This window comes from Schistocerca gregaria, chromosome 1 (assembly GCF_023897955.1).
Source record: "Schistocerca gregaria isolate iqSchGreg1 chromosome 1, iqSchGreg1.2, whole genome shotgun sequence".
NCBI classification, from domain to species: domain Eukaryota; kingdom Metazoa; phylum Arthropoda; class Insecta; order Orthoptera; family Acrididae; genus Schistocerca; species Schistocerca gregaria.
Genome location: NC_064920.1, coordinates 837,330,096 through 837,342,443, shown reverse-complemented (window position 1 = coordinate 837,342,443; position 12,348 = coordinate 837,330,096). Strand labels below are relative to the sequence as shown.

At 35.7% G+C, this 12,348-nt stretch overlaps 2 protein-coding genes across 3 annotated transcripts in view; one reads left to right on the top strand and one right to left on the bottom strand.

Annotated features, from left to right (window-relative positions):
• LOC126272211 (cell division cycle and apoptosis regulator protein 1-like) overlaps positions 1–7,916 on the bottom strand; it is a 269,061-nt gene extending 261,145 nt beyond the window's left edge. The window contains exons 1-2 of one of the 2 annotated variants that reach the window (XM_049974912.1): positions 7,660–7,916; positions 1,960–2,026 (exon numbers count right to left, since the gene is read on the bottom strand). In XM_049974912.1, the coding sequence (XP_049830869.1) occupies positions 1,960–2,011 (52 nt within the window). In that variant the 5' untranslated portion in view covers positions 2,012–2,026; positions 7,660–7,916. Of the gene's footprint in view, positions 1–1,959; positions 2,027–7,495; positions 7,612–7,659 lie in introns of those variants that run through there. The other variant, XM_049974901.1, reaches the window with a different exon arrangement.
• A 184-nt stretch (positions 7,917–8,100) lies between these two features.
• Positions 8,101–10,658, top strand: LOC126272203 (peptidyl-prolyl cis-trans isomerase). Its single transcript, XM_049974888.1, has 5 exons — positions 8,101–8,157; positions 8,286–8,504; positions 9,626–9,842; positions 9,917–10,053; positions 10,135–10,658. The coding sequence occupies exons 1-5, from the start codon at positions 8,116–8,118 to the stop codon at positions 10,204–10,206; spliced, it is 687 nt and encodes a 228-aa protein (XP_049830845.1). The 5' UTR covers positions 8,101–8,115; the 3' UTR covers positions 10,207–10,658.
• The last annotated feature ends 1,690 nt before the right edge of the window (positions 10,659–12,348 follow it).

Below are 12,348 nucleotides of genomic sequence, written 5' to 3'. Positions count from 1 at the left end.
AAAAAGACAAGACAGAGTAAAAATCCCTGGATAACACTGGAAAATTCAGTTTAATTGGAGAAAAGGAGAAAATATTAAAACATATCAAATGAAGCAGATGAAAAAGAATTGAGACATCTTAAAAGGGAGAGACTGACAGAAAGTGTGAAATGGTTAAGCAGGAATGGGGATCTTTGAAGGAAAGAGACGCAGCTGTACGAGTATCAACAGCTCAGATGACAAGCCAGTAGAAAGCAAGGAAGGGAAAGCTAAGAGTTGGAAAGAATATACAGCAGGTCAACTTAAGGGAAACAAACCATAGGACAATATTACAGAAGGAGAAGAGGAAGTAGCTGAAGATGGGGTGACAGATATGATACTGTGACAAAAATTTGACGGAGGACTGAAAGACCTAAGTGGAAACAAAGTCCACGGAGTAGATGCCATTCCATCACAATTACTTATATCTTGTGGAGTGCCAGCCATGATGAAATTATTCAACATGATGTGCAAGATGTACAAGACACGCAGAATACCTTCTCACTTCAGGAAGAATGTCATAATTCAAATTCCAAAGATGTCACTTGTGAAAACTACCAAAGCATCAGTTTTATAAATCATGGCTAAAAAGAAAAGACAAATTATTTACAGGTGACTGGAAAGAGGAAGAAGCCAACACCGGGAAAGATGAGATTGGGTTGCAAATTTGGAAAGGGAATTAAAGCTCATGGAAGGTTTGCCAGTTACATGGTAATTTTGTGAGAGACAACAAAAGACTTGGAAAAGCAGGTGAATTGTGTAGATGGTGTCTTGAAAAGAGATCACAAGATGTCCATCAACTCAAGTAAAATTAGGGTGAAGGAGTGTAGTCGAATTAAATCAGGTGATGCTGAGGGATTAAATTTGAGAAATAAGACACTAAAAGTAGTAGATTAGATTTGCTATTTGGGCAGCAAAATAACTAATTATGGCCGAAGTAAAAAAGATATAAAATGCTGACTAGCAATAGCAAGAAAAGCATTTCTGACACGGAGGAATTTGTTCACATTTAATATCAATTAAAGTGTCAGGAAGTCTTTTCTGAAAGTATTTGTCTGGAGTGTCATCTCATATGCAAGCGAAATGTGAACAATAAGCAGTTCAGACAAATAGAGCGTAGAAGCTGAAATAGGATGCTATAGAGGAAAGTAGTTCAGATGCACAGATCAAGTAACAAATATAGAGGTATGAAGATGAACTTAGGAAAACACAAATTTATGGCACAACTTTACCTAAAGGAGGGATCAAATGGTACGACACATCCTGGAGTGTTAAGGAAATATCACTTATGTAATGGAAGTTAGTGTGGCGGGCAAAGACTGTATTGCACATCAAACAAGTCTTCATACTGAGGACCACTGCCACCAACTCTCTCTCTCTCTCTCTCTCTCTCTCTCTCTGTGGTGTGTGGCACAGGGGGGGGGGGGGGGGGGGGCAGTGACGAGTGAAGTGATACAAATGAAAGGTGTAAAAGTTATTTTTAGACTAATTATAATAAACTTATAATAAATGAAAAGCGCCAGTTAGCTTTTGTTCTTTTATTATAATGTTGCTCTACCAAGAAGTGACGGAAGATTCTGTTAAAATATAAACTTCTTTATATGTGTCTCCAGCCCTAAATGTCAACCCCGATCAAATTCATGTAGCATTATTATCTGCACAAATTAGTTGTCATACATGGTATCATTTGGCACCATTATACATTTTGAACATGTAATGTTAATATAAAATTACACTGTTCAATGTATAAATGCAAATGTTGACCCAGTTTCAACTATGAACATACAAGACTAGCAATGTTTTACCATTAAGTGAATGCAGAACTACAGAATAGGATCAACTTCACAATGAAAAGTTTTACATTACTTTTATGGAAAAAAAATCTTACATATTTCTGTATGAAGTCAGTAATACAGAAGAGCAACAGATAAAGTGTCTTACCTGTAGTCCTCACCCATGGAGGGTTTTTTGTGGTTTGCCCAAACTGTGACATTTCAAACGTCTGTTCCTGAAATATATATATAAAAAAATTAAAAATATTACAGACATAAGCAGTGATGATAAAAAAATGTGCTTCACTTGCGTAAATCACAACACAGAGAAATTATTTATTTAAAGAGACCTTTGTACATTGAACAATATCAGTTTTACATATAAATGTTTAGGAAAGACACTGCCCCCCTACCTCCTCAATTTCTAAGTAAGTCAGGACCAAAAGGTCATATGTCTTTCATCATCATCATCATTATTGTAACTACATCATCAGCATATTTCTGTACAAGATTTTGTATTTTCACAGTCCCAGTGACATGATGAACCAGTTAAAGGCAGCGAGGACAATCAATTACTAGTGTGGCTGAATTGTTTCCCCTCACAGAGGTGCTTTATTTTTCACACCTCATTGCTCAGGCTTTTATTATGCAGTGAGCTACAAATACATTCTGCAAATAAGACCAATATTTGCTCATTCCTGGTGACTAACAATTACAAACAATGGATCTGCAGGGTAGCATCAGACACAACTGAAATGATGACTATATGTTTATGATTTAATGTCTCATATCCTTTTGGATGCCACGATTATCCAGTAACTGTGACAACTTCAGGTGTCAATAAACAGAGTGTCACACTTTAATGTGTCACTGACAATAAGGTATTTGGAGACAGAGCAGAAACTTAGATTGAAGAAGAATTGGGAGTGAGGAGGAAGAAAATTGGTTCCTTTGCACAGGCAGCAACACTACATTTACATCAGTTCATAAAGTAGAACCATGGTAAACTTAAATCTGGCCAGTTGGGTGGGATCTGAACCCTACACTTCCAAACTTCAGTCTCTTACAGTAATTTATTTATGATTTGTGGTGGGGACATGCTCTTGGCCTTCTATTCATCAGTTATTCACAGTTTCTACCAATGTATAATTTGTACCCGCCCTTTCCACTCATTTATATTTAACTGTCAAGTTTTGATACTCTTTCATCCACTTTCATTGCATTCCTCATTATCTCTACATTATTTTAATATACTTTTCTTTCCAGTTAGTAGAATTTATGATTTTATCATTTCTCAACATGGTCACCTTTGTGGTCCTGAGGAACTAAACTTCTGTTGCTTGGATTCTAATTTTCAGCAGACTGGCACAAAATAATATCTAGCCCTCAAATGGGCACACCTATCATAAATAACGTTTTGTATCATTCCACTGGCAGTTTACAATTGCAAGTCCACGCCTATTCCTTCATTACTGCTTCAGCTAATACAAGTTATGTTGTCATATGTCCACGTGAGCAACAGTAATATTCCACAAACAGTGTACTTAAGCGAGACAAAAATTATGATCTGTGTGAGAAAATGACCCAGATTCTGAGCTAGCAGCACAATCCCACAGTGAGGCGGTTATCTACAAGATTATTTGTAATCAAATAAGTAGTTGGCATGGATCTGGTGCGATTGCACTGTTTAGTGCTTCGAGTGGGTCATGGGGGACAGTGGGAGGGGGAAGAACATTTATCACGGCAACAGAGTGATACAATGAAATTTTATTTTATTATTGTTTAGTTAAACAGTAGTGTAGCTCATAAGTTCCTTTTTTTAATTTTTTGTCATGTGACTAGAGCCTCCCGTCGGGTAGACCATTCGCCAGGTGCAAGTCTTTCGACTTTACGCCACTTTGGCAACTTGCATGTCAATGGGGATGAAATGTTGATTAGGACAACACAACAGTCAGTCCCTGAGTGGAGAAAATCTCCGACCCAGCCGGAAATCGAACCTGGGCCCTTAGGATTGACATTCTGTCGCCCTGACTGCTCAGCTACTGGTGGAGGACACTGTGTAATTAAACTAACATTTAACATCAATTCTGTTAATACACATTTATCTTGATAAAATAAAGGCAGGTATTCATTTCATTTGTACAGAGTACACCACATGCCTGCTAGCGTTGTGCACCACTTGATGGTTAATGAGTTTTTGGATGTTTTTAGCATTCAGGGTCTAATCCCTTAAAACAAAAGTGGTAATACACACTGATTACTCTCTCTCCCTTTAGATCCATTGGAAAATCTGTTTTGAAAACCCTGCCCTAAACACAAAAACTCAGCAACTGATTCCATGGCAGCACTATTTATTAGTACTATTTCCTTTCTGATACGTTGTTTTCACATATTCCAGAATTTGTTTAATTGATTTTCAAGCCTAGTTCCACACTTATTGTACTGTGTTATTCCATTCATGGTGAAGTTCATCAGCACCAGAGACAAAAACAGTACAAAGTCATAAACTCAACAAATGTGATTCAGATACATTTCATTAGCAGGTGTTCATCCTTTGTTGAAGGACCTGGAAACTTCCTATAGAATTACCAAGTAAGATTTTGGCAGTATGTCGACTTATTACCCGACTCCTTTTTTTGTTCTGAATTATTCACTATCCTGGTGGACCATCACAGAAGTTGTACTGCTGACTTATATATCTATTTCTCAAGAGCTGTCAGCATAAGTTTAGCTGGAACTGAGTCAAAATCTTTCTCAAAATCTGAAAACCCCAGATAAATTTGTAATTCATACTCATTCTACAATTATGTCTACAGTACATCTTGCAAATGGGTCACTGTACTACATTCATTTCTACAGCAAGTTACTTCCTGTCTTTAAGAAAATAATAAAAAAAAAATAATTTAAAAAATAAAATAAAAGTCTCGTTTGTTTTTTAAGTGGCGGATGATAAATTTAATGAATTCCTCGTACATTTTTTGACAAGAGAGTAAGTTTTGCTTTATTAATACTCACGGCTGCTAATTAAGGTATTTGAACTAACTTACCATGCCACTTCTAAGTGGCTATTTCAAGTTTATCTGGAATTAATAAGTAGATCCATGGAAAATAATTTCTTTCATTGGATAAGGAATTCTATTCAGTTACAAAACTTTTCTATAAAGTTTTTGCAGAAAGTTTTAAGTGTTTTAGTACAATTAATATAAGACTCAAGCCTAGATATGACAGTGACGTAGAACTGCTGACGTGCAGTGACCTATTCTTCTTCTCCTTATTCTTAGTGTGGCAAACTCCATTCATAGAGTGGCTCTGTAATAAATTTATACACACTTTTTAACTTTCCGGCAGATTAAAACTGTGTGTGATTTAGGGAAACCATGCTCCACATGTTACCTGGTTGTTATGCAGCCAAACATTATAAAGGCAAAAAACAAGCACTCACTGGGCAATAACAATTAGATGCAATTATTTTATTTTTTATAAATTAGAGACAAATTTAAAATTAAGGCAAGAACTGATAATATGTGCCCTGCAGTAATTAGGAATATGGTACCAAAACCAACACTAAATGGAATTAGAGATGATATCAATTAACTGCCATATACAAGTTCGGCAAGACACTTGGGAAAGTGTTATGACATAAACATTCATTTAATCATGAAAAACAAGTATTCTAGGGATGTCTCATGCTCTCCTGTCAATATTTTTTATGATAATGGAGATACTTAAATAAACTCCACCATCATGCAAGGCGACACTAATGTTCAGAGGTAGGCCTATTATATTTTTAGGTGGGAAGCAGTACTGTATTGATACTGCTACTTGTTACTGTGTAGTAGGCATTAAATGGGAGGTGGCAAAGGAGCAATATGATGTCTCATAACATTAATGCCTCCTCATTGTATTTTTCTCCATAAAATAGTACCTCTGATGTCTTTTCATGGTACGTTTCAACTGTCCTTACAAGTGCAAACAAACATATAAAAATGGCCAAAATACTTTGCACGAGAAGGAAGGAAGGTTATATAGCTTAATTTTCGATTTGACTAGTCAGTTGCAGAGAGATGAAATAAATTAGCAATGGCTACAAAGAAATCATTACTATTAATGATAGCGAACAACAGCATAAGAAAATCGCATAGAAAGTATGCAAATAACCTCAGCTACAATTGTCAACATGCGTGCTTTCAATAATTAATTAATTTGTAAGAACCCATACACGACAACAGAGGATCTTAAGAATTACGTAAAATCATGTTTTTTGCAGTTTTAAAGATGTAGATGATCATTAAAACTACAGTTCAGAGCATTAAAAATAGAAAAGATATTTCATATTATGTCTGGATCTAAAATACTGAGCTGCACACAATCTTTCAAGTGGCACAATGTCTTAAAATGACTTAGCCAAGCACAGGTCAGCAGCAACGATGAATGGTGGATTCTATTAGCTACTGATAATTATTTTGTCTTGTTTTACTGACTTTCTAGAAACCATGGATTAATCACAGAAAAATCATATTAAAATAAAAAATTAAATGGTATGACATACCAAAATTGCAACCTTCGTTTTACCTGTGTCGTAATATTGCAAAACACAATATAGTGTTATTTAATAAAACTTAACAGATGCAATGAACAAGGTAAAGTAAAAGTATGCAGTGGAAGTAAGGATGATTGCAGAAAGAGGTGACTGAATTAAAACTCATACAATTTAAGACTGACAAAGTTCATTATGGGTTCCCCTCGATCGTTACAGGATTCCTCCAAAAGCTAGTAAAGTTTCTATTCTTTTTTTGTGTGCCTGTCTTCGATACAATGCCTTACCATTCTGTGAAAGGTCTGTTCCTGCAAGATTATTTACTGCAAGCAGTGACTGAAATGGGAGAGGTAGTAGAGCCCTTCTACACTTGCAGAGTTCAACAATGATGACAATTGTGGACAGGTATAATTGAATGTAATAACAAATAACTTATATAATGACAAGCCAATTTTGCACCTTTAACTTTCCATGTATCTGTGCAATTACACACTAGTGAACAAGTGATGCACCAATGGGCCTACAAAAATGATTGGAGGTTACTACATTGGGCACAGAGTGAGTCATTCTACTTATTCATGGTTTTATTTAGTCTGATATGATACATTGTAAAATGCAAGGGGTAGATATTGCGCTCTGCACTTAAATATCCCAAGCAAAATGGATCTAACAAAATAATAAAATGAATGGGAATTGCCTCCGGTAGACCACATTATCAAATTATGCAAAGACTGCCAATATACAAGACGAAGTCAGTGGTTACCTTTCTAAGTTGTCAATATTTAATATTCCGAACCTGTAGCCTAACATTTCATTCCAATAACGCACTAAATATTTCAGCTTTCAGTCTCTGATGATTAAACTATCTTTGTATCTTTTATCCCCTGACACCAATTACATTTGGACAAGTTAAATGACAGATTGGTTGCTAGAGCATTCCATGTTTTCCCGCTTTGTAGTTTTAAACTGTAAGGTTGACGTCTCTATAAAGAAGTCCACAACTGAAAAACATTTACCTAGCAACAACATGCGCTGTCAAGTACTAGAACCATAGAAGAGCGTCTGCTGCATTTCGCTGATTATAGATGTGTGTTTGTGCAAACTTTTTGAACAAGAGACAACATAAGAATAGGACTCGCAATCTAATATTTCAAAATAATATACATACGGAATTATTTGTGGTTGAACTTTCGCTTTTCTCTCTAATCCGCCTACACAATACGCATCGTTTATAACAGTATGAAATACTTCGTCAGCACTAACAACAACATCAACAACAAGGATATTTACAAAATAAGCAACAAAACTAACTGCAGTAATAGCCAGTCTTACCAATGCGAATCTTTAAGTCCTTAAAAAAATCTGCCTAAGTTAAATTCTTCTCGTAATTAATTTTCAGCCATCAACATACACGGAAACACAGGCGCTGATTTGGGCAGTCATGACAGAATCATAGCTTGATACTCCTTAATTTTATGTATAAATTATATTATGGTAAATATATATTAGAACATAGAAAACATAGGGAAACCGTACGTTTATTGATAATCTATATGACTTAGAACAGAAAAGTGACGAGACGTATGATTATATTTTGAATCACGTAGTGCAGATGACTATACGCATGCGTGTGAATACAAGTATCTTTAATTTAAAAAAAAACCATGGATAATTCTGAAAAATAACTGGAGTTTCCATAAACATTCAACCAAAATAACAGCTGTTTCAACTATTAATTTATGATATAACGCATAAAAACGCCCCAATTTCCATTTATGTGATTCCACTATGTACGCTACTAGTCATCATGTTCATCCGCACAAGGAAATAGTACATATATTTTATCGATGAACACGACTATGTAAACTGTCTTATAAAATTAATTAATCTGTTTCCTTGTAAAATTATTTTTTTAAAAATATTCGGTGTGTCATTTACGATAGTATTGTGTTCCCTAGAACTACTTCGCCAACAGTCAGTACGTAGTTATGGCTCTCGCAGTGTTGAACTTATGCCGCCAATCCGGCTCCTCTTTGCAGAGAATCGGTGGCAGTCGAGGTTTGCAGTTGAGCTTAAGCAGTAACGTAACTCGTTATTTTGCTACGAAAATGAGCCGTCCGAAAGTTTTCTTCGATATGGCTGCTGATGGCCAGACCATTGGACGAATTGTGATTGAGGTATGTTTCCAGTAGATTTAATTTACTTTTATAGTAGTATCTCGTTCCAGGCATTTCTCCATTGCAGCGTGGTTTAGTAGGTTGCCGGCATGTCGCGTGGAAATGCTGCTTTGTGAAATGTATCTTGAATATAAAGTCTTCTGGGTCATGTGGAAGATTTTTACCGTGAAAATCGTAATCAATATTTATCTAAGGCCAAGATTTTTTTTCCTCTCTTCATGAACGTATTTCAAGGTCGGTGGAAATAATGTATTATTCCACTTTTACTGTTAACAAAATTTAAATTTCGTTTTAGACATTTTTCAACATTGGGTGTGTATAAAAGTAGCTCTCTGTGCATAAAAAATAATTGCAGTGATAATTAGCAGGATTTGGCTCTTTTGCAGATAATGGGTGTATCGTAGGTCAGCGATAAAAAAGTTAAATAGGAATTAATAAAAAAAATGAATACTTTTTGCTCGTAGGTCAGCCCACGTGCGTCAGCGGTAAACTTGTTTGTGCCTATATGTAATAGGAGCGCGGAAAAAGGAAAGCGGAATATTCAGAGCTGAGTGAAATGTCGCCTTCCTGTTTTCCTAGTATGTGCAGAGCTGTTGCATTCCAATCAAATCTACAGCAACTGTTTAACATGTTTACGACACACGTGATAGGTAATTGGAAGGTTGCCACCAAATTCCAGCATCGGGTGGGACAGCCGGAAGAGAAATTAAAGGGGTGCTTATGATTCGTCAACGTCCTCGAATAATGTTTATGTAAATGTTGTGTTAGTCTAAGGAAAGGTAAACTGTGGGAAAATTTTGCTGGATTTATTGGAACTGTTAATGTACGAAATGCACGTGTAGGATTGACCGTTAGGTTGCAGAAACTGATACAGCCCGGCCAGATGATATTGCTTATTTCGGTTCCTTGCGTAGCAGTTTAGTATCTTGTAGTGAAAAGTATAGAACCGAAGTCGGCATTTTTGTCGATTTGTGAAGTATTAAGTTGACAGTGGGTGGTTCCGCCAATCGTGACTAAGCAGTAATTTGAGCGTATGTAGTGTAAAATGCCAAATCTGCAGTATACAGCACACATTTGTTTTAGCATATTTTTTATTTCTGAAACTATTAAACTTTTTGCAGCTACGTGCGGACGTAGTGCCTAAGACTGCTGAGAATTTTAGGGCTCTTTGCACTGGAGAAAAAGGATTTGGATATAAGGGCAGCACATTCCACAGAGTTATCCCAAATTTCATGTGCCAAGGAGGTGACTTTACAAACCATAATGGCACTGGTGGAAAATCTATTTATGGCAATAAATTTGAAGATGAAAACTTCACACTAAAACATACTGGACCAGGTAGAGTAATTACAATTTAATGTCTATCAATATGTTTTTAGTGTGTGGATATTAACAATGTCTCTCTTCTCTAGGAATTCTATCAATGGCTAATGCTGGCCCCAATACAAATGGCAGCCAGTTTTTCATAACGACAGCAAAGACTAGTTGGCTGGACAATAGACACGTTGTATTTGGATCAGTCGTTGAAGGCATGGATGTAGTTAAAAAGGTAAATTGATGATGCATAATACTTACCTATACTTAAGTTATCAAACATTTTGCAAGTCTTAAAAACCAAATTTCATTTCAGATTGAATCCTTTGGCTCTCAAAGTGGCAAAACAAGCAAGAAGATTGTAGTAAATGACTGTGGTCAACTTTAAGTATGTTGTCTTCTATGCAGAACATTTCTTTTACCTGCTGCATTTTGAGAAAGAAAACTGGTACTTTATACAAAAGCTCATTTAATATCCTGGAAAGACTAATACTGTTGAACTGCAGCATTGTGTTCAAATTCGAATTCATGGAAGACACGTTTTGTCTTATCATTCCAGTAACCTGTTTTAGATGAAATGCCACAACTGTTTCAGTATCGAGCTAATGTTTTTGACAGTTGGAAGTTAGAATGTTGTAGATAGTTGTGCAATGTGAACTTAGCTTCTGTCAGGTTCAAACGGTTGAATCTCATCTAATAGGCATTTATGTAATCTGTGAAGAACTTTCATTTGATTTCGCATTCCTTGAATTGTTTGTTCATTGCTCCAAAAGTTCATATTGCTTTTTTCTGTAATGTTCTTGTCACTAGTTCAGGTGAATAAATAATATACAATAACAATCATGTCAAATCCTTTCACAGCAATTCTGTGACATAATCAAATAGTAATAACCTATGCACATTAAAATGTTTACTGAAATGTAAATATGTTTACTGAAATGTAAATGTCTAATACATTTGACCTGTTGGGTTCAGGGATTTTCACCTGCCTTGAGGTGAATGGGTATGTTTCCTCATTTCATTATCATAAGTGGCAAGATTGCACTGAGCAAAGGTTGGTAATTTGTACGGGTGCGGATAAGTGCCGTTCAGTGCCCCACAAACTGAACATCCTCTAATACATTTGATATCTTCATGTGCAGAGCAGGGATATGTGTGAACTTAAACTATGTACAGTTTTTTTTTTTTTTCAGTAGACATCATTATACTTAACATTGGCAGGTTAGGATACTTGTTAAATTAAAATTTTGCTCTGAAATTCAGTTAGCTGTAGTTGTACAGCTGTACACATTTCCTGCATCAAATACTTACACATTACATAGTAATGGTAATGACATCAGAACTGCCATGAAATCAGGTTCTAAGAGGTAACAAAAATCAGAACAAAGAGTTACTTAATTTTCATGGTGGATGTATAGTGAATAATACGCAGTGAAATTTGTTGTGCATATGACACTAAAGTACACAGTAAGTAACTCAGATGTAGATGTTGGCAACACTTGTGTGATTAAGAGCAAATGTTAAACAAAACTGACCTTGATGCATCTCCTTAGCCCAATGTTTAAAAAAAATGAGAAACATTGATTCACAATTTAGTTGTTCTGCCATCACTGATTTTGCTGATGGCTCTGTAGTTTCACTGTTTATCTGACACAGAATCATTTTTATAAGAATCAGGCATGTTATTCTGCTAGTGTTTATTTTGTATTCACTTTCATTGGCTGCACTCAATGTCAGTTTCCAGTCTAACCTTTGTCTGCAGACAAACAGGATTTAAGTTTGCTGTTGTACCATAGCTAGACAAGGAAATGATACCCCAGTGAGCTCTGGAAAAAGTGTGTGCACATACACACAAATTTAATTTTGTGATGCCTTAAAGATTTCATTAGACATCTCAGCAGGTAGTAGCTGAAGTTATTCAGTATATTAAACTGAAGTGCTTGAAATTATACATGAAGGGTAGTTCTTAACAATTTGGTGTGGGCAGAGAGGCACTGATAGTGTAATGAATGGCCCAGGTAATTTTCTGCTGCCACAAATAAACTGAAGTTAAAGTGTAATGGTTAACAGATGCATTTAGTCTTACCAATGATCAGTTTGATTCCTGTGGATTATTTTCATGTCAGGCAATCATAATGAATTATAATGAATATGTACTAATTACACAGGTACATGTGCCAAATACAGTAAAGTGTTGAGAAGTGTAATCTTTTGTGTGATATATTAAGCTATATATTGCTCTGTATTTCATCGGATCAGAACTGCAGTACTTTCTTAATTGTACAGTACTGTGATCCAGCTGCAGATCACTGCAAACATGCATTATGACACCTTTCTCAAAGGAATTTGCATCCTTCGTCATAGGAACTGTGTAGAGTTCATTGTAGTACATGACATTAAATGGTAAAATAAGGAATACTTAACACAGATTTTGGTAGTATGAGTAGGGTTGGTGGTTTAAATTGTTCTCATGATCATTCAACACTAGTGTTCATGTTTAATGAATTGTAGCACTGCAGTGTTTTGATCC